The 19,986-nt window shown below is 47.5% G+C and overlaps 5 protein-coding genes across 5 annotated transcripts; 3 read left to right on the top strand and 2 right to left on the bottom strand.

The window, feature by feature from the left end:
- Window positions 1-1,182: 1,182 nt before the first annotated feature.
- On the top strand, window positions 1,183-3,063 carry F5Y00DRAFT_250766 (uncharacterized protein; the record flags this gene model as incomplete). The annotated part of the gene is made up of 2 exons (XM_048009764.1): window positions 1,183-1,969; window positions 2,132-3,063. 2 exons carry the CDS (start codon window positions 1,183-1,185, stop codon window positions 3,061-3,063), a joined length of 1,719 nt encoding a protein of 572 aa, XP_047869519.1.
- A 1,919-nt stretch (window positions 3,064-4,982) lies between these two features.
- On the top strand, window positions 4,983-9,959 carry F5Y00DRAFT_257609 (uncharacterized protein; the record flags this gene model as incomplete). Its single annotated transcript, XM_048010589.1, has 2 exons — window positions 4,983-5,021; window positions 5,325-9,959. The coding sequence occupies 2 exons, from the start codon at window positions 4,983-4,985 to the stop codon at window positions 9,957-9,959; spliced, it is 4,674 nt and encodes a 1,557-aa protein (XP_047869518.1).
- A 2,894-nt stretch (window positions 9,960-12,853) lies between these two features.
- On the top strand, window positions 12,854-14,662 carry F5Y00DRAFT_270750 (NAD(P)-binding protein; the record flags this gene model as incomplete). The annotated part of the gene is made up of 4 exons (XM_048012659.1): window positions 12,854-13,256; window positions 13,494-13,872; window positions 13,952-14,068; window positions 14,149-14,662. 4 exons carry the CDS (start codon window positions 12,854-12,856, stop codon window positions 14,327-14,329), a joined length of 1,080 nt encoding a protein of 359 aa, XP_047869517.1. The 3' UTR covers window positions 14,330-14,662.
- Window positions 14,663-15,492: 830 nt separating this feature from the next.
- On the bottom strand, window positions 15,493-16,715 carry F5Y00DRAFT_104844 (uncharacterized protein). The gene has a single exon (XM_048003827.1). It carries the CDS (start codon window positions 16,491-16,493, stop codon window positions 15,606-15,608), a length of 888 nt encoding a protein of 295 aa, XP_047869516.1. The 5' UTR covers window positions 16,494-16,715; the 3' UTR covers window positions 15,493-15,605.
- Window positions 16,716-16,792: 77 nt separating this feature from the next.
- F5Y00DRAFT_257606 (uncharacterized protein) lies at window positions 16,793-17,489 on the bottom strand (the record flags this gene model as incomplete). The annotated part of the gene is made up of 3 exons (XM_048010588.1): window positions 16,793-17,118; window positions 17,176-17,415; window positions 17,453-17,489. The coding sequence occupies 3 exons, from the start codon at window positions 17,487-17,489 to the stop codon at window positions 16,793-16,795; spliced, it is 603 nt and encodes a 200-aa protein (XP_047869515.1).
- Between the last annotated feature and the right edge of the window lie 2,497 nt (window positions 17,490-19,986).

The following is a 19,986-nucleotide window of genomic DNA, read 5'->3' as shown; positions in this document are numbered from 1 at the left end:
GATGGGGTAATTTCAGGGTTGATTGGCCCTTGTACCTACGTATTTCGTGTATTTCGTACAGTACATCGATCCCTAAACCCTTTCGTGTGACAGTGTGGGCAGCCATCGCTCAGTCAATTACATATCGCCAGCACAACTGATCTCCCTACCTTGTAGGTACCTGCCACCTTACTCAACGTTGCCGAAACTTATTAGGGACTCCCACCTGATTCTTCCTCATAACAAAACCCCCAACACTGAACAAACATCTTTTTGCTCTTGCTTCTGCAACGTCTTTGCATAACCATTGTCACGGCATCAAGATTTCTACTTAGCTTGTACGAATCGGTCCTTATCGTAAATTCATTCTATCAAATCTTCCCCGCCAAAAGGGGGACCTTCTTGAATACGGAACACCACGGAGACTCGTCTTAGGTTGTATTGGTCATCTAAACCCACCACCTCGACCAGCTTCCGCGGACTGTTATTTATGTATGTTCATAAAAGCCCATTCGAGATATTCTGCTCTCTAAAAGCAGCGGCACGCTTGCCAGAGGCTCAGCGGCACTTTCTGGCTAGGGTCTAGTAGCCGGCTCCGATAGAATTGCCTACCATTTACTTAGAGGTCCGGTATTAATCTTACCATAAAAATATAGAAAGGAGAAGGTCGCTGCAACGAACGCAACCACGAAATTGTGTATCCGCCGTCTTTGAAACTGTCTCGATCGCTGTACGATAGCTTACCGCGCGAACCCTCTTCTCTTGCTCCAAGTAGACGACGAGTTGAGTAAAGTAGGAATACATTGGAGGAGACAGCTGGGCTGTCGGTGCTACAATTGTAATAGCGGGATGTAATGGGTACGTCGTTTCCCTGGTGAGGGACATCCGCCATAAAAAAAAGATGATTGCATAGAGCCGACACGCTTGTCCGCCTGGAAACCGGCTGGGCATGTTGATATGGTCTTAAAAACTGCCACCTGCTCTTCCGCGTCACACATCCGCGTCGCTGTTTAGGAAATGGCTAGAGACCCATATCTCGGCGAACCGATCCCTCTAACAAACCCCACGTCGCATTCAACATATGACCGTCAAGGACGCCCCTAAGTTTCTTTTACTATCATGTGTTTCTGCGTTGTATCTTCGTTGAAGGCCGTTTGGCTAACACTTTCGCGATTTGCTCGCGGAGCAGGGCCTTCAGAGAATATGTCTCCCGAATCTTCCGTACTATTTCCTGACCGGCCTATTCGACCTCTTCCGAAACGTCGGCTACGTGAACGACTTTCTCCAGACGTCGCCGATAGCATCCAATACCCCCCCGCACCTCAAACTTCGGCGCCCCTGTTTGTCTACCCGTATAATGCCAAGGATGATTTGTCGTTAGGAACCGAGCCTCTAAGTGTAGCACATCGAGAGAATGCTGCTGAATTAGGGCAAGAAGCCGGTCTCCGCAGAAACGGCCTGGGTAACGAAAATGATGGTCACTCACTGATTGGACAAGCTCGGAGAGCTTTCGTATCACGACCCCTCCACGATTCGCCAGGACATGCGACTCGTGCCCCTCTACGACAGGGTCAATCTCGACAACCAAATCCGCAGCCACCGCCTTCTACCGCGTCTTCTGCAGACGGCTACGAGTCCTTTGAGAACAGCAACAACAAGAAGAAGAGGAAGATTCCAACTGCTGGTGAGACGATTTTGAATGGGACTCACGTGTTGAATGATCTTGGAGCGCTAGGAGTATCATCGCCCGTAGCAACAGGCGATGAAGGATCTTTAGATATCTCTGGATCAGCTTCTGCAGCTTATTATCAATCCGGCGGTCTCGCAACGGGCGGGCAAGGAATTTCCGGTCCCGGCAGAGGTAGGTACGGCCGGGTACGCAATGGTAGGAGCCCATTAAGAACCCTGTCAGACCCGAATAGCAACTGGGGAAACCGGACCCCTAATAAACTTAGACCAGGTGGTTTACAATATTCATCGCCGCCTGCAGGTAAGCCTCATTTCGTTGAATTTCTTCACCTTTGATTTTCCCCGTCTAGCGAAAAGTCCACAAAATTTTCAAAAAAAAACCCCCCCTTTCTGGCAGCATTCTCTACACAACATAATACTATTCAAAAATAATTAATCGCTAACATGTCTTACTTCGTTATAGGCGAGAATTCTGGGATTATCTCCACCGCCATCGCTAGTGCAGAGAAGCTTCAGGTACCCCAAGGCCAAGAAAATATCAGTCTTTTACACCAAGAAATATCTACGAAGTCTAGTCCAACACCATCAGCGCAGTTTACCTTTACGTTTGATTCCCAAAACCCTGTTTCTTGGCCTGGCTCTGATCCAGCGCCGTCAAATATGGGGCCCTCAAACCATACGAACCAGTCTCATTCGGACTCCCGAGACTCGTACAATGGTCTTGGTGGTAGATCTCAAAATGGATCAGGCCCTCCCCCAAACAGGCCAGGAAGCATGCAGGGAGGAACTAACGCTGCAACCAACGAAGCAGGTAAAGGAGCAGCCCAAGGTAATGCGCCACCGAAGAAATCAAAGCGTCGCGGCAACTCCCTCTTGCAGGCGGCCAAACAACGCCGTAAAGAAACAGAATTCCAGAATTTTCACCACCCACCGGCCCTGGAGGATATCTGGATATGCGAATTCTGCGAGTACGAACGGATCTTTGGTCGTCCACCTGAAGCCTTAATTCGGCAATACGAGATCAAAGACCGCCGACGACGCCGGGAAGAAGCAGAGAGGCGCAGGTTATTGGAGAAGGCAAAAATGAAGTCGCGCAAAGGCAAGAAGGCGGGTAAAATGCCGGCGAAGAATAACTCCAGTGCCCCTGATCGCAACCTCGCGTCTACGGCCGGGCATGCTCCTCCTCCTCGACCTCATCTAAATGATCATGATGAAGATCAGAGCCTGCACCAAGGTCAGATCCACGAAGAAGATCAAGAAAATGGTTATGGTTCTGAGGGTCACTACGAAGAAGAGGGACTGGGTGTAGATATGCCTAGTCATCCACGAGCACGCGGTAATAAGGGCGGTGGAGGAGTGGATAGTCGTCATGAAGGCATCTACGTGAGCCAGTGACAAGCGTCCGACTCTTGCCTTCGATTGGTTGGACTGTTCGGTATCCCAGCATTGATAGTGTGTGTCACGGTCGCCTTCTCAACTCGTATTACATTTTCGAAACGCTTATTTCGCATCAGTTCTCTAGGGCCGCTAGCCTAGATACGTCACCTGCCTGGAGTTTGAACCCCAAGTGTCGTTTCTCACCTTACTATCGTTCGACTAGTATGTTTCCCGCAACCCGAGGCCGTCCGTCAACCGTGAAGTCTCGTTGTAGCGTTCCAATGCACCCTTTCCAACTTCGGAAGAATAGTAGTCACGCAGCGAAGTGTAAATCGTCCTTATGAGTTAGATCAAGCGAGTTTTCACGAGGTTAGCGTTTACGGTCGAAAATAGTTGTCAATACCTGTAGATCATCAAAAATGCACGTATCGTGCTATGATCAGTACCCCTTTTAAGTGCTGTCATTAGAAATGCCTCGGGGCGCATAGACCAAATAGATCATAAGAGACTATCGATCACATGCATCTTATTTTAGCTCGTTTCATGCTCTTGTTTCTTAGACATGGAATATGCTTGGCTTCTATGTAGGTAGTTCCAATGCCATACGTAGACCCATGTCTACCCATTAATATTTAAGCAAACTCAGGCAATAGTCTTGAGTACCTAAAGGGCAAGTAGGTAAGATGAATTAAAGGGGGCCAAACGTAGTGGAGCACGTGTGCGATGCTCCCATTTCACATCTATTGGGCTATATCGCTATATCTGTCTGACGCTTGGTAACGTCACCTGTGTGACATGGTGCTGTACCTACATAAGTATATGTGCAAGCCGATTTATTGACTCCCAACTGTGGCATCCTTTAGTAACCAATTCAGCAGAGATTTAAATATAAGGAACGTACCTCCCATCGAGAAAGCAACGCTAAACGATGGCTAATAAGGCATTTTTAAAATACTTATATTAATATTCTGTATAAGCACTAATAGTATATTTATGTACCTGATGACGTCATTTAAAGCCATATTAAAAGATTACATAAGACCTGCTATTTACATTTGTACTTGCGGTAATGCGCATTGGAAAAAATAGTTTATAGTTTACTGTGGTAATAACAAACGTTAAGGAATATAGCAGCCTGAAAAGGCATTTAGATACTTATCTATACATGTATAACGTGTACCTATAGAATTTTCGATTGGACTTTCTATGCCAATTAATACACATGAAAGTTACCCAGGCATAATTTAAGAATCGTTCACCCGGAACCAGTAGTATCAAAAAAGACGTGGCTCCATGCTTAGAAGTAAAATTTTGATTCGTCGGCTGTTGAGGCCAATGGCATGATGGGTATTAAGTTTGAGTCTTCTTTCCAGGGGTCTTGAGGGCTCCAGTATTAGCCACGAGTAGGTATGTATCCAGATACTCTTTATAGTTAGAATTTATTGCCGTAATATGGCTGTATGGCTTCTGGGTACATGTATGTAAGTGCCAGAGTGGAGTTTGATGCGTGGGAAGCAGCAGTAACCCCACGTAGATATTAGAATGACGGCACTGTACCTATTTCGTCTTAATTGAACAGCTAAGTGGATAGCGCATAGGGATCCGTAGTGTCCACTATGTATGCTAGGTACTTAGTGTAGTGTGGCTTAGGGTGCCCTTTCCCTTTGTGTCATCATCATACCTCGACTTCCTAGGATTCCCGTTCCTGAGAGCTTCTTAAAGTCTTTTTGTTCCAACGCGCCGGGAAAATCCATTTCAAGTTTCGCTTACTTCCCGCGTCTCTTCCAACACAAAGCCGGTTTTGAAAATTTAAGATTATGATCGCGGCTTCACACAGATCGGATCTATCTACGCATTAGTTAATAATTGTATTCCCATGCAGCCTTTATTATAGTCGATTCGGACCAGGCCTTGAGCCTGCGGGTCGCTCAGTCAAGATGTTCGGCTCGTCGCGAAGGCATCGGCCACCAAACCCTGTAAGTACCTCACCAGCCTGTCTCTAGTTCATCTCGAGTCGTCGCATTCCATTGTCTTAGGCCTCCAAATATCAATTACAATATTGCACGACTCGTGCTTCTTTATCCTCGGAGGCCGCTAGTGTATATGTCTCTCGGGTCTCTTCGTGGTTGGTTGATATGAAGGGGGTTTCCTCATTGGGTTGCATGGGACGATTTGGGACGATTCACTCATCATGACGACGTTCATAACTCATACCACCGTTTTTATTTCCACTTCCATTATACATCGCAAATGCTAATAGCTATTTTGAAATTCCATAGCCTCTGAATTCTAGAACCGCGGACCCAAACGCAGCATCGGCCGCCGCATCCGCCTTCATGTCTGCCTCAAACCACAAACGCAGCAGGTCACTCTCGTCGGCTGCTGCGGCTGCCGCGCTCCGAGCACGTCCTCATACACCTACGAACGTAGGCGAAGTTCAAACAAAAAGGACGATGCGTCGAAGCACTTCGATATCTTCAGCGGGAAGTGCCGCCGCAGCTGTCCATAGTTCGCGCCCAGCGGAGCTTAGAAGAACGAACAGCTCAAGCAGTATGGCAGAGCGTACATTTCGAAGTCCTTCGCCTCGTCGAGCTGGCTCGATACAAGCGACCGACGAATGCCCGCCGGTGCCCCAAATACCCCCAGATCATAAAAAGGTGTCACGCCAAGCTTCCACGAGTGTGGGAATGCAGACTTTCAAGACCGCATCGCAAAAATCGAAGCCGGGACAATCTTCCTGGTATACCGAACCATCAGGCGACCCAAGTAACGTAAGGACATCTGATCTACCGATGAAGACACGCAAACCCGAACCGTTAAAACCTCAGAATATCCCTTCTTCGTCGCAGAGGCCGGATAGCAGGAGTTCTTCGGTAAACTTTTCATACCCGACTGTTTTTCGAGCTCAGTCACCACCCGCATCTCCTACCTACACCCAGATGCCGCAATTTGCAAATCCCCCATCTCGCAGGCCCGCTTCCCCACCTAGGTCGAATAGAGCTTCTATATCCTCGATTACGAGCGGGAAGTCCGATTTGCCGATGGTATATGACCCAAATTCTAGGAGAATGATTCCAAGGCCAACGATAGATAATGACTTCTACATCAAAGAAACGGGGGAAAAGCGGTCCAAAAAGAATAGATATAGCGGAACTCGGAGAGAAAGCAATTACCTCGAGAAAGCGACAGGTGCAAGGACAAGAGAGACTGTCATAGATGCAGACGCGAGTGAACGTGATCCGCCAAAGGTAGAGGGGTTGCAGACATTGGGGGACCCTACAATTAAGGCTATTACTATAACACCAGGACCAGTACAACATCAGGAAGGGCCAGATAATAAGAACCAGTCACCAAGATTACAGGGTACAAACGTGTCGAGGAGCGAGAGCCCGCCTCTCCAGACAGCATCCAACTATCCGGGTCGAAGCTCACCAAATTTAGTGACAAAACCAGATGTTTCAGGCGAACCCGAGGATGTCTCTGACGAAGATGGTGCTACGGATCAACCATCTCGAAAGGTCCTGGAAGCGTTAGACGCAGTACCGACGAGACAGTCGATTTTTGGGAGACCTCAAAATCCACCGCTTTCAGGTGAATCAGCTCGAGTAGCTGTTGGGCAAAGTCGAACTGACAGATTTATGGAACAAGCCGACTCCTCCATTGAGCGTACGCCGGAAAATAAAACCATATCTGCGAAAAATAAACCAGTTGTAGAACTTTCTAGTAAGGAAAGTTATGCACGACGATCGAACTCAAATAGTCCAGCTCGACAAGCTCATTTCTCAACAACTCCATCAGATAATCTCGCAGTCCGGCACACTCCTTTGCCAAGATCGGCGTCGCCTATTAAGTCAGCTCTCAAACGTACTAGTTCAACATCGAGAGAAGTGTCTCCGTCGGAAAAAGGCTCAGATATTTCGAGATCTCGTGACGTGTCTCCATTACATGAGGAGACTACGACGCCTCGTAAAAAGTCGGTCCGCGTTAGTTTTGATGACCGAACTATGGCTACAGTGGTTGGGGAATCTGCAGGAGATATAGACGAGTCGGGCCCGCCAAGTTTGCAGCAAACCAAGCGGCCTTGGTACAGTAATATCGGGCGAAGTAAAAGGAAAGACTTTGCTCTCGAGGAGGACGAAATTATGGGGCCTCGGCCTGCGCTACCAAGCTTTGGAAGTGTTAGGGAGAGAAAGCCAAGGGAACCCGAAGAACGACCTCTTGTACGCCCACAAGAGTTGGTCCATCCATCTGACTTGCGCTCATCCGTCCCAAACATGCGTAGTGGCTCCGGAACTCCTGATGAGCCGTCATTAAGCCAGTCAAGTGATCAGGTTATAGGTTCGATTTTTGTTCGAGAACAAACGCCGCGGAACGCACCAAACATCTCAAGGTTTAGGGAACCATTGCCACCCGTCGTGACATCGGTGGAGGGAAGTGGTTATATCTCAGACAGCGTCAACAGTTCCGATTCCGACGACGAACTCCTCAATAGCGTCGGAGGGGCGAGTGATACAGAAGATTTTCCTAACACACAGATCACCCAACCGGATACCCAAGATAATTCTCAAAACAACTCTCAAAGCAACTCAACCATTCTTGAGAAAGGGCCTGTCAAATCAGAGGCAAGTGTACCAAATGAAATTCAACTTCCACCGCATGATATTCCCGAAATTGCTATAATACAACCCAGTCCGAAAGTTCCGGAGCAAGGCATATCCGCTGCAGGCGTGCTAGAAGAACCCTTCTTCGACGTCCCAGGCGGGTTCCCAGATGATGGATCAGACAAAACACGTCATATTCAGCCTTCGCCGCAAAGTTTTAATACTAAAGCTAATAACGATGCTTCCCCCTCCCCTATCTTCGAGCCCAAAGCAACGGTAGATCCTATCCAACCTGAAGTACTCCCTCAAACTACACTCGCTACAACAACTCTATTAGACGCAGCGGATAATGAGTCTACAGACGACTCTCCAAGTATTTACAGTGATGCATACGAAGATCCCTTGGATGCCGAGGGAGATGGTTTCTTGTCTTTGAATGCTGTTGTCGAGAAGCCTATCGACAAAATCTCCCCATCCCAATTGTCAGAGTTACCTGGTGATGCTCCACAAGGGCCTTATGAGAAATACCAACTCCCAACCGATAAGCAGGTTGGAGCCGCTGCTAACATCTTAGAACCGGTACGACATCAAGATGATTGGGAACAGGCAAAAGCATTTTGGCGTAGTTTAACAGCCGAGAAGAGGCTTCAGCTTGAGCGCGAGGCTATGGAAGAGGCCGGAGCTGAAGGGGACGAGGACGAGATTGAACGCCCTATTCGGAAGAACAGTGTTAAGAAAACAACTACTCAACAACGGACGGCAACTGGAGCGCGGCCTCAAACGTCGACACAGCCTGAAGATATCCCATCTGCCAACTCCGCAAAAGTTCCTGTAGTTCAGTCTAAATCCAAAGCTACCCAAGAATCCCCCCATCAGCCAGCGACATCATCACGGATGCGCATATCTCTACGTGGAGAAAAGCCCGGACAGGCCTCAGATGGCATGCGAAAAACAATGAGGTCTCGTGCTGGAGGACAAATCAACCAACCTTCTCGCCAGGCCATGCAGAATGAGAAATCCACGTCCGTCTCTACAAAACCAATTCGACAACAAGCACAACCTACTCAAGAGTTATCTCCTAAAAGAGCAAGCAGCTCTTTTCCTAGTGATAAACCTCCTCTACAACGCCGCGGGTCTGATGCTAGCGACAGCAGCTTTAAGCGTAACCGCGCCGCCCGTAATAGCGGGTTCAGCCTCCGCAGTTCCATGCGTCCGTCATCTGCCAATCCGACTCAAGACATAACTAGAAGCTCCGGACGGTTCAGCCTACGATCGCTCTCGCCAACCGGCTCTTCATTCCGGCAAAGTTTAGCTACTAATGTTACGAGTGGAGCACCGGCCCCTACGATGCGGCGTACTCTACGATCTAGTAGTGTCTCAAGTCAAGACAGGATCCTCTCATCTATCCATTTTCCCTCGTTTGGTCGGCCGAATAAGAACCCTACAACAAAGCGTTCCAAGAAATCTAGTCGCTTCGGTGACTCAAGTGATGAAGACGAAGGTGAAATTGCCGGCTTTCGCAGCCGTTTTGACGATTCGAGCGACGAAGAAAATGTTCGTCCCAGTACTTCAGCACAGGCAGGGCCTCTATCAAGAGGTACTCTTAGAGGATCTGCTACTGGTGCAGCTGGCTTTCGGAAATCCACGCCTGTGCCAGAAGTAGACGAGGATTCGCCGGCGTTACCCGACAGCGACGATGAGATGCCCAGTCCCATGCAGAGCCTGCGAAGTAAAGCACCCGTTGGCCGTGCTGGCTTAACCCGTTCAAATTCTGAAGCTCTAGGGACTACGACGCTGACACGATCACGATCCGGTCGTGGCGGGTTTGATGCTTCTGTGTCGACCCCTACTTCACCAAATAGGGAGAGGCGAAGCTCACTGATGGGAATATTGAGACGCAACAAGCGAGCCGATCCGGCAGGTAAAATTCAACGCTCCGGGCTTGTAGAGAGCGCAGCTAGGCGTGATACTAGGTTGGAGCGAAGTAGTGAGCAATTAAGAGACCTTCGAAGCGACTCTTCCAGTCTAAGACTCCAGAAGCGATCTTCTGTGAAAAGAAACGACAGCTGGCCCTTAGGTGAGCCATCTAGGAACGAGGGTATAAAGCGACCAAACTCGGCCGGCAATCTACCTAGTGGAAGTGGCACGGGGGGAGCCGCTCAGAGGCCCGAGCTGAATGGCAGACGAAGTACGAGCCTGGGACTTCCCACAGCATACCAGAACGAACGAGACGAGATGATTATTGACGGTGTAGAACATAAGAAGAAAAAGAAGTTCGGTGCACTACGCCGGATGTTTGGTCTAAACGATTAGAAAGCGTTTACTGCCGAGAAGAAGCAGCGTAGGGTGTTGGTGAAGAGAGGACGTCGAAGGGCGTCGTTACGGTGCGCCGGCTATCATTACGAATCGCGACTTTCTATTTGTTCACCAAAACCGCGGGAGTTTAGGAAAAGGGCAAAGGGCTCGGGAGCACATTTCGACGGCATAAATAGTTTCTAAGTTGATACCCGTTACGCGTGCGATTGGCATAAGCTTGCAGGTAGACTTGCCCAGCCCACGATACTAATAGGGCGAATGGTTTTGATTCTTTTGTATAAGATAGGGGAGCGTACACGCATATGCAGAGTCTCTTCGGAAATCACACATTTTTAGCGGGGTCGATACTCTTCGCGGGATTTTTTATCATTTTTTCAACGTCGAGTGTGTGATAGCAGCATCCACTGGGAGCTACTTGCAGGAATGCGCAGTCAGGCTAGAGAACGCGAAATGCGCAATGAAAACGAAGGGGGGTAGGAATCAATATATGTCTTATCAGATAATGTAATACAAGACTCGCTTAGCATACATGAATAGCCCTCTAGCTTGCAGGACAGGGGAATAAAGAGAAAAGAAACGTAATAATTTATTTGGCGCAATCTGTTTGCGGATACTGGGGGAGATTTGGAAGCTATCGTGAGACCAAGCTTACCTTAGGCTCGTGTGACAAAAGCCTCAAGGCCGGGGTAGGGCTCAACCCCCCGCGCTAGATTTATAGCTATGTGTGGGTGTAAGTGTGGGTGGTACATGATGTACTAACAATAAAAGATAAAAGAAATTAAAGACGGGACCCATTGCTGGGCGTGGGACTATGGGGAACAATATTTGCAACCATCGTGACCTCGGAACCTCGGAGGCGGAGGAGTGCGGCTCTATTATGAACCGAAAGTACCCCATGGACCCCTTGGGCCCTCTGGGATGGGCTGAGTAATATAATCCGGGTCAGGGTGACATTACTCAACAAAGAACAAAATCAAAATGACACGCGACGAATGAATCAGTAAGGTCAAAGAGAAAATGGTGTTATCATTGTGCATTTTGGATGCGCTATTAGCTGTTAGAAGTTCGAGAGGCTCAGAAACTAAACTCGAACAAGACTCGGATCTACAATCGACAAGGGCAGAAAAAGCCTTGTTGCGGTGACGATGGCAAGACTGACTGACAAGACGGAGAACTTCCCACAATCATAAGGTAAGGTAAGAAAATAAAAAATAATAAAAAAAGGAAAGGGAAAAAAGAGGTCATAAGGTAGGGTAAGTGTAAATACATTAGGTAGGTAGTTAGCGACAGCAAATCCCACGAACATGGACATGGCTCCGGCTTCCGATGGGGAGGATAGGATGTCGTACAATACGATATCGCTCACCTTTTTTTTTCTTCGCTACGTGTACGGCGTAGGCGGGTATTCCTGTTGGCTACCCATTCCCGGGGGCGTCCCTCCCACCGATGGGGGTTGCAATTTAGTATACGCTAGTTACTGCTTTAGCTTTGCTTCGCTTGCTTCGAAGTTCTGGGTATTTGCGGGGCCGCACTTCTGCGGTATCCTGGCAAAAAGCTTAAGAAGTAACTCGGGACGCAGAATGAATCTGGGCAACTGCCACATGTCGCATTGCATTGGCTGTTGTTGAGTTGTTTCCGATTGTTTGGAGTTTTTCTTTCGTGCTTCGGTGTACGTGGTACTTGTCTTATGTACAATACGTATATCCATGTACATAGGTACCTAGGTAATATGTACAAAACGTTAGGTACATATGTTAGGTACATTACTTACCATTTTACGTACATACATACATACATACATACATACATACATACAGTACACATGATGCGGGACGTACGTAGCCCTCTGCATAATACGAATGGGCAGACGACCTTTCAGCAGCTCATATCACCAGACTGCCAGATAGAACTATGAAGGAACAATAAAGGATCTGGTCTAGGCTCTAGCCAGACTACCTCGTCTGTCTTGACAAGTCTAGAATGGGCCTTACAGAGGCTAGTCTCCACCTAAACCACCTAAAAGTCACCTAAGCTTAATCGTACTACCCCTCCAACCCTCCACTAGTAGGGGGAACCGAAGGGGGGGAAAGAGAGGGGTGCTGGGGGGGTGCTACGGGGGTGCTACGGGGGAAGCTTGGACCTACATACATAGCTGCTACACAGTTGCATAGTACCTATAGCATGTACCCTATAGAACACCTCTAGTAGGATGTATGTACAAGAGGTACGTAGTACTACGCTATAAGATAGGTACCACATGTGCTAATAGCCAGTGGGGTATAGATCGTCAAAGGCTGGAGAAGGCGAAGAAGAGCTAAGGAAAAAAATAAAAATTGGAAAATGGAAAAAATTGTTAGTGAGCGTCCAAGGAAGATCGTGAGTTTTCCGGTCCCCTGACCTCCTGGGCGGCGGTTTAGTTTTTCCCACTCTCGTGTGTTCCCAGGCTCTTTACCAATAATTTTCCTGTCGGTCTGAACTTCTCCCTCCTTTTATCTCTCACATCCTCCTCTTAAAAACCCAAGGTGATTCCTCAATTGCAAGTGAATTGCTTCCAAAAAACATTGATTCTCTTTACACCCCAAAGCGGTATAGAGCTCTATTTGATAGTAGAAACCCGCATACGTCATTTTTACTGACAGTCTAATCCATTCGCCATTCGTCAACCCGTGCAAACTGAAGCTCAGTTTTACTCCTTCAGCAACTCAATTCTCGTCAATTCTCACCCACCGCTAATAACATCGACACATAAACAATATTCTCTTATTTCCTTCTCACCTCACCCTCTCTCTCCCTTCTTCGTATCCATACATCCTACTATCATATCGACAAGCTTAGTTTTTTTGTCCATCTGCCTAAACACCTCACATATCACACATCACATATCACACACAATGTTGTCACGAAACCTTCTCCGCGCGTCCGCACGAGCTGTCGGTGCCTCTGCCAGAGCTGCTGCTCCTCGATCAACCCTTCCTGCTGGCGCAGCTTACATCCACAACAACAACAATCCTCTCAACAAGGCAGACAACAAGGACAAGAAGACACCTACGCCTACTCCCGGTGCATTCGCCCGTACAGACGACAGCATCACCGTCGAGTACCCGGAGGAAGATGCTCTCCCCTCCTCTACCCCCGTTCAAGGCCGTGGTGGTTTCCACATGAAGCGAACCCTCGCCTCCTTCTCACTCGAGGGTAAGGTCGGTGTAGTTACTGGTGGCGCTCGTGGCCTCGGACTTGTCATGGGTCAAGGCATGGTTATTAGCGGTGCCAACCTGGCAATCGTCGATATGAACAGTGAGTTTGCTCCCTTTACTATTGCTTCACGCTCTTCAACCATTCCCAAACCTTCCAATTCGCAAATTCGCATTTTCGTTTTGGCTCTGCTTTGTTTTGCCTTCCCATCGCCCTCCCCGACTCGCGTTCTGCGTTCTGCGCTCCACTTCCTTCGCCGATTCCCACATGGCTCTGCAGATCTGCGGTGAGCTGTAACGGTGCGAAACGATTGCTGACAATTCATGTCCAACCAAACAGAGGAAGAAGCCGAACGCCAAGCTATCGAGCTGGTTGACGTGTTCCGCAAGGAGAACCCTGGCGCCACCAGAGTGCCCAAGGTCACCGCTCATTACGCCGATGTGTCGGATGCGGACTCGGTTCAGAAGTGCATTGACGAGGTTATCAAAGAGCACGGAAAGATCGACCACCTCGTCACCAGCGCCGGTTTCACCGAGAATTACAACGCTGTCGACTACCCTATTGACCGCATGCGCAAGCTGTGGAGCGTCAACGTGGATGGTACATATCTCTTCGCTATCACCGTTGCCAAGCACCTGATGGAGCGCAAGAGCCCCGGAAGCATGGTTTTCATCGGAAGTATGTCCGGTGCCATCGTGAACGTACCGCAGCCCCAGGCGTAAGTTGCTCCGCTATCCAATCCTTGTATTGTTAACAGGTTTAACGGTCGAGACTAACCGAATTTAATTTATTTTTAGTCCGTACAACAGCGCCAAGGCCGCCGTCCGGCATTTGGCCGCTTCTCTTGCCGTCGAGTGGGCCCACGCCGGCATCCGTGTGAACTGTATTTCCCCCGGTTATATGCTGACTGCTCTGTAAGTAACGCCGTCCATCATTTGATCCTCGCATACCGCGTATAACAGCGAAACAGCGGCTAACAAAAACTTGTAAATAGTACCGAGAAGATCCTGGACGATAAGCCAGACCTCAAGAAGCAGTGGACCTCACTCATCCCGCAGGGTAAGATGGGTCAACCCGTCGATCTTATGGGTCCCGTCGCATTCCTACTGTCGGATGCCAGCGCATACGTGACCGGCGCCGACATCCGCGTCGACGGTGGTTACACTCTTACTTAAGAGGTGAAACTACGTCCAAACTTCATCTTCGACGGGCTTTTTAGAGGGAATATATTGGGGCAAAAGGACATAGACAGTGATTTTTTCGATTCCAGGGAGTTGGGCGGGGATTTTGTTCTTCCAATAATAGAGGCTCCCTTTCGATCCTGCGAAGATAAAATCGGATCAGAGGGGCAACTCGTCCCACAGAAGAAGCCATGGTTGGCTCGTCCTCGCGGGATAGGATTGATGATGATGATGATTTGCGTGTCAAATGTCTCGAGGGTAGATGAAGACACGGAATCGCGCACGATTATTATTATTATTTTCGCGCTTCGTCGGTCAAGTCAGTATAGGAAAAATATATTGTGTGATGATGAATTCTTTCCTTCGCAAGTTGGATCTTATTAATGGTGAGAGAAAAGAAAAGTTAGAAAATAGAAATCCAACATGTTAATTAAGCCGAGAGGAAGAATTGAAAAAGGGAGATGGAGTTGTTGTTGTCGTTGGGCTCCTCTTTCCGACCAGTGAAAAGCGTTCCGGCGCATTTTCGTGCGGCTCAGGCTTCCCCTTCGTATTGTACCTCAGGTATTGTACGTAGTTGTGCTATCTTTAGGCTGTTGTTTATTTCAGGGGTAGTTACATACTATTTCCCGCCCGTCGAAATGGAATTGGCTTAATATATGCCATGCCGGTACTTGGGGCTAGATGGAATGGTTACCCGCACATACGTGCGATGGGGGGTGGTGTGGTTGGTGGGTTGGGTTACGTGGGGGGTGAGGAAATGGATTAGGGGCCCACTATCGCGGGGTGTTATGCCGAGGGAGGGAGGCTGAAGATACGAATGTTTGGACACAGGTACTTAATTAATCGAGAATTCTCGGTGAGAATGGGTACTGATGGTGTTGATATTTTAGATGTGTTTATTAAATATATGCAGGTACTATTTTATACATACTAATGGAACACAAGAGTGGTACATACGTATTAAGATGTAATTTAAAAGTATAAATGCATATAACTATTACATCTATTCGACTATACGCCGTATCTGCGAGCGTTTAATTATAGTACCCCACTAATTGATTATGCATATCAAAGGTATGAAATCATTTAGTTGATGCGAATATTAAAAATGAAAAGCAGTAGCTTATAACGGGGGCTGTCCCTTAAGAAGTTTAACTTCATATCCTTTTTTTCGCGTGTGAGGCACGTTGTTTTATACATACCGGATCTAGTCTTAACAATATGTAATACATAACAATCGTACACGGCATTCGCTCAAGCCGCGGCGGCATTAGGTAGCAGCAGTAGTCTGCAAGAACTCCATGTACCAGATCTTCAAGCCGCTGATGAGCGCGGCGAGCGCGAACGTGTCGCCGAGCACCCCCGCGGCTCCGCTCTCCAGGAACTGGAACTTGCAGAACTTATTCATGCTCAATTTGCCGTTGGGCGTCCACACCGCGACGATCTCCTTGCCGTCGCTTGCCGAAGCCCGCCCAGGCGCCGCCGCCGTCCCGCTTAGCCGCACCAGCTTCCATCCGTTCCCCCACCTGTCCAGCTCCTTGACCTCTTCCCCGCGCGTGCGCCGCCACTCGAAGCTTTCTTGTCGCAGGTCTTTCCCTATGCCCACTTCGACGGATAGTTCCTGCCATTGGCGGGTCCACGAGTGCTTTTGTATCATGCTGATGGTTTTCGCGGTCACCGCGGAGCCGGGCCCGGAGCTCGATTCGCCCGCCGATGTTGAGGGGCCGGCGGAGTCGGGGTCGGCGGCGGGGTCGGGGTCGGGGAATATCTGGATTATAGTGCGCTTGCCGCTGCTCCACCGGCTCTCGTGGCCCGCCGTCGCGATTATTGGGTCCGATTCATTCGGCCCCGAGTGCATCTCTAGTAGCGGCTTCGACGTCCACCCGCTGTGCATGGTTACCGCGTAGAGTGGTGTGTCGGCATGTTCGCCTAGGTGGAACGCACTTGATGTGAACTTCTTCTCGAAGTACGCATTAATGCACTGCGGGAATCTATTGCTTACGCCTGCGATCGCACCTCCGCCTGAGCTGCTACATCCGGGTACAGCTGCGTAGGACGGCGCTTGGCCATCGTGCGACGGGGGGTGCGCGACGGTGTCGACCGCGGTGTAAGGTGGTGGCGCTACATCTTCTTCTCCAACTTCTTTTGGGTTACCCATGTTGATGGTGATCGGTGATGTTATTTTTCCTAGGTGTAATAGAGAGTTTCTAGTCACTAACAAAACAAAAAGTTGTAAAGGTCGCAAAGAACATAAGAAAAGACGTTTTTAGGGGAAGGATTATAAGCTGATCGTCTATCTGCTTAACTGCATACAAGATGGTCGAGTCAACTCAGATGTGGGATAATAACATTAATGAAGCTGAATTCAGCTGAACCACAAAAGCAACACATTCTACTTAATATCTAACTGACTAACCTATTAAAGTAACAGAGTATTGCACAGGGATGTCTCCTCACTTAGAAGTTGTATTCGGCATTTCCGCAGACATTCTGACTCTGGGCGTTCTCGCTCCAGTTGTCGCCTGACTCGGGAATGACATCGAAGTTGATCCTCCATTGCGATCCGAATGGCGCCGCGGTAATGTAGTTAGCCCAATCTTTATGGTTGGTCATCCTACTGGCCCAGTCCTTGCCGATGGCGTCTGCAACTGCCTCGATGCCATTCTCGTTTGGCTGGATGCTCATGTCATACTTGTACGCTTTGTACGAGACCAAGAAGTCGTAACCAGACCCGCGTCGTTTCAGCGTACCATCCGCCGACCGGGAAGGGACTGAGAATCGAGCTACACCCGTCGGTAACGACCGTTCGAGAGGCGTTTTAGGTTACTCAAGCTTCGTACAGTTTCGTTGGAATAGACGGCGGCTTTTGAGCTCATCTTTAGCTTTCTCGTTTCCATAAAGGGGCAAGTCCTTGCGGTGTGCAACCCCCTCTGCGATCACAGTCACGACATCGGCAACAAGGTAGGCGAACCGCGAACAGTCGTGGTTGCCGGGAAGATGCGTACAGACGTCGTACGCCGTGAGGCCGCTGAGATGAATACTAAGTGAAGTGAGAGAGCCTTGGTATTTAATATGGTCACCTTGAAGCAGATAGAGGCGTCAGCTATATAGTCGCACCGCCGAAAATATCATCAGGATCGCTGTTAGTAACCATCAAAATTATCAATTCCTTCTCCTACAATTTCTCTTACTCAGTAACTAACAGCTAATCTTTTCCAATTTGGTAAAAGCATAAAGGCCGTTGGAAATATTATAGTTAGCTACGCTGTGTACCTAAATAGCCTGATCAACTATATTGTCTATTCTTAAACTTAAATACGTTGGCTATAGTAATTAAACTAGATTATTGCAGATGTTTTCCATAATATGTCAAGATCTTGAAGACTAGTACCTCAGATATTTATGCGATTTACAAAGAATTCGCCGGTACAGGATGTATCATAAGACTAATATTTATACAACCAACACCAACACCTCTCCAAACACGTGCACCACCTACTATTTTTACTTCTCTTCTGACGTCGTCGCTAGTATACTTGGATCTGACAAAGAGTCAATCGGATTGGAGTAGTAATCTTAACATCTATTTACATCGTGGTTAACAGATTTTATAGCCCCCCACCAGTTAAGTCTAAAGAATACTCGCTATATTCCGGTTTTAACATGCATTACTATCTTGTATTCCAACCTAATGCTTCATTCCTCTATCCAGTCCCAACTGAAGATGAGTTTTTGGACGTTTTAATTTGTCTTTTGTATAAGAAACTAGAGCTTCACACGGGTTTGAGGAGAGGTGCTCACATGATACCTACCTCAAGTAATTCACTTGAACAAATTTGAAACAGCCGCGGACTTAGCCTATACGTGAATACGTAAAAGTGTAAAAGGTAGGCATGTTTCGAAGGTATAAATATTTGCTATTGTGGGAAATCAGAACCTAAAGAGTGTCAGCCCCTATTTCTCCAGATATCCAACCATCCTACAGCTATAACTCTAGTTATACAAGACTAACTCCCATAAAAAACTAGAAACTCAACATATTCACCCAATTCCCCTTTATGAGAGATTGTGACCCCAGCAAACCTGGTTGGCAATATTGTCCCGACGATAGTGAAACGCATTTTGTAGCTTGTTTCATTGTCGAGGGAAAGTAGTTGAGTGTAAAGTGAATGAGACTTGAGATTTGTAAGTGCTGGTGATATTCTGTTGATGCGTGTTCTGATGATGCTGGGTTAAGGTTGGATCATTGCTGGCGAGACCGGGACCTCTTTATACTCTTCTCGCCGTCCAAACCTAGAGATATGACTTCTACCTTTTTGAAATATTTTGACAGCTGGTAACGTTGTCCTCCTGAAGATATTTCGAATCATGATACGTCACTAGCCAAAGCTCAGCGTCTGATATTGCCATCAGTCAATATTTGTCAAGGAGTGTAATCGAGCTTCGTACACATAGGCGCTGTTATTACAATTCCTTCAGGCTGTAAGAATAATAAAGGTTGACATAACTGATCAAAGCCCGGTTTACTAGCAACCAACAGCATACCTGTGATTTAGTATCATGCATGTAAGTACTCGCGGCGCAGCTTAATGGAACTGGGGGCGGCAGCTCCTGTAATCGTAGATCTCCTAACACCATGCTGATCATAGGCTATTCTAAGTTTCGAATAGTGCATAACACTAAGATTCGATTTTTTTTTTTTAATCACTATAGATGATAATACTTTAAAAAAGCAAAGTGTTCGTCGAGATATGAGGTGAGCCATGTGCTTGTAATGAACATCTGAGAGACCCTATTCTTATACTTACTTCTCGTTGCCAACAGCGACGTATGCAAAGGGTTGACTAAGTAAGTTTAAACTCTGAATATACCAGCGCTTCTTATATATATTTGATTAAGTCCCCCCAGACATATTTTCATAGCGTAGTATTTCGAGTCACCGCATAGTTACTACCCACTTGAACTCCCGAAACAAACAGGCTTATAATCTATTACATACGTGACAAGTTCACTATCGAAGGTGAGCTATATAATCTAAGTGTTAAAAATATGGGGGACTTTTCATTAGTATATTTTATGTATTATATGAGTACTCTCATTCAGTCGCTACACCAACCCAGTAGTTATATCATAGTGATATGTTTTCCAATATAGGGTTTTGCTTTGATGAAAAGGGGGAAGATGCTAAGACCAGTTGTTTTGATTTAGTTGCATGCTTATTATATTGTAACCTGGTTCTCTCTACGCTGGAATCCGACCTACTAGGCCAAGGATATCCGTACATGAAGCAATAGTAGTTTAGAAAGAGTCTAGATGATGAGCATTTTCTTTGTACTGACTGATATCAATTAGATATAGGGGTTAAGAGAAATCTTGGAATACCTAGGGGCATTTCAGACCGGGGACTCAATCAGCCCAATTCTAAATCCTTCCAAATCCAAAATTCTATTCTCATCAAATTATCTGCTTTACCTTAAATGAGACCAATTCTATGCTGACCCTAAATAGTAACGAGGTCTTTCGTATATAGAGTCTCATTCCAGAGACCCAGCCAATCAGAAAGCCACGAGGCATATATTTAAGGTAGGTGGCCGGATAGGTGTAGTCTGTGCGCGCCCGACGATATAAGGAATTCAAACGGTTAGAAATTG

Source organism: Daldinia vernicosa (assembly GCF_022497035.1).
Source record: "Daldinia vernicosa strain CBS 139.73 unplaced genomic scaffold F5Y00scaffold_3, whole genome shotgun sequence".
NCBI classification, from domain to species: domain Eukaryota; kingdom Fungi; phylum Ascomycota; class Sordariomycetes; order Xylariales; family Hypoxylaceae; genus Daldinia; species Daldinia vernicosa.
Note: the sequence above shows the minus strand (reverse complement) of the source record. Positions and strands in the feature narration are given on the sequence as shown.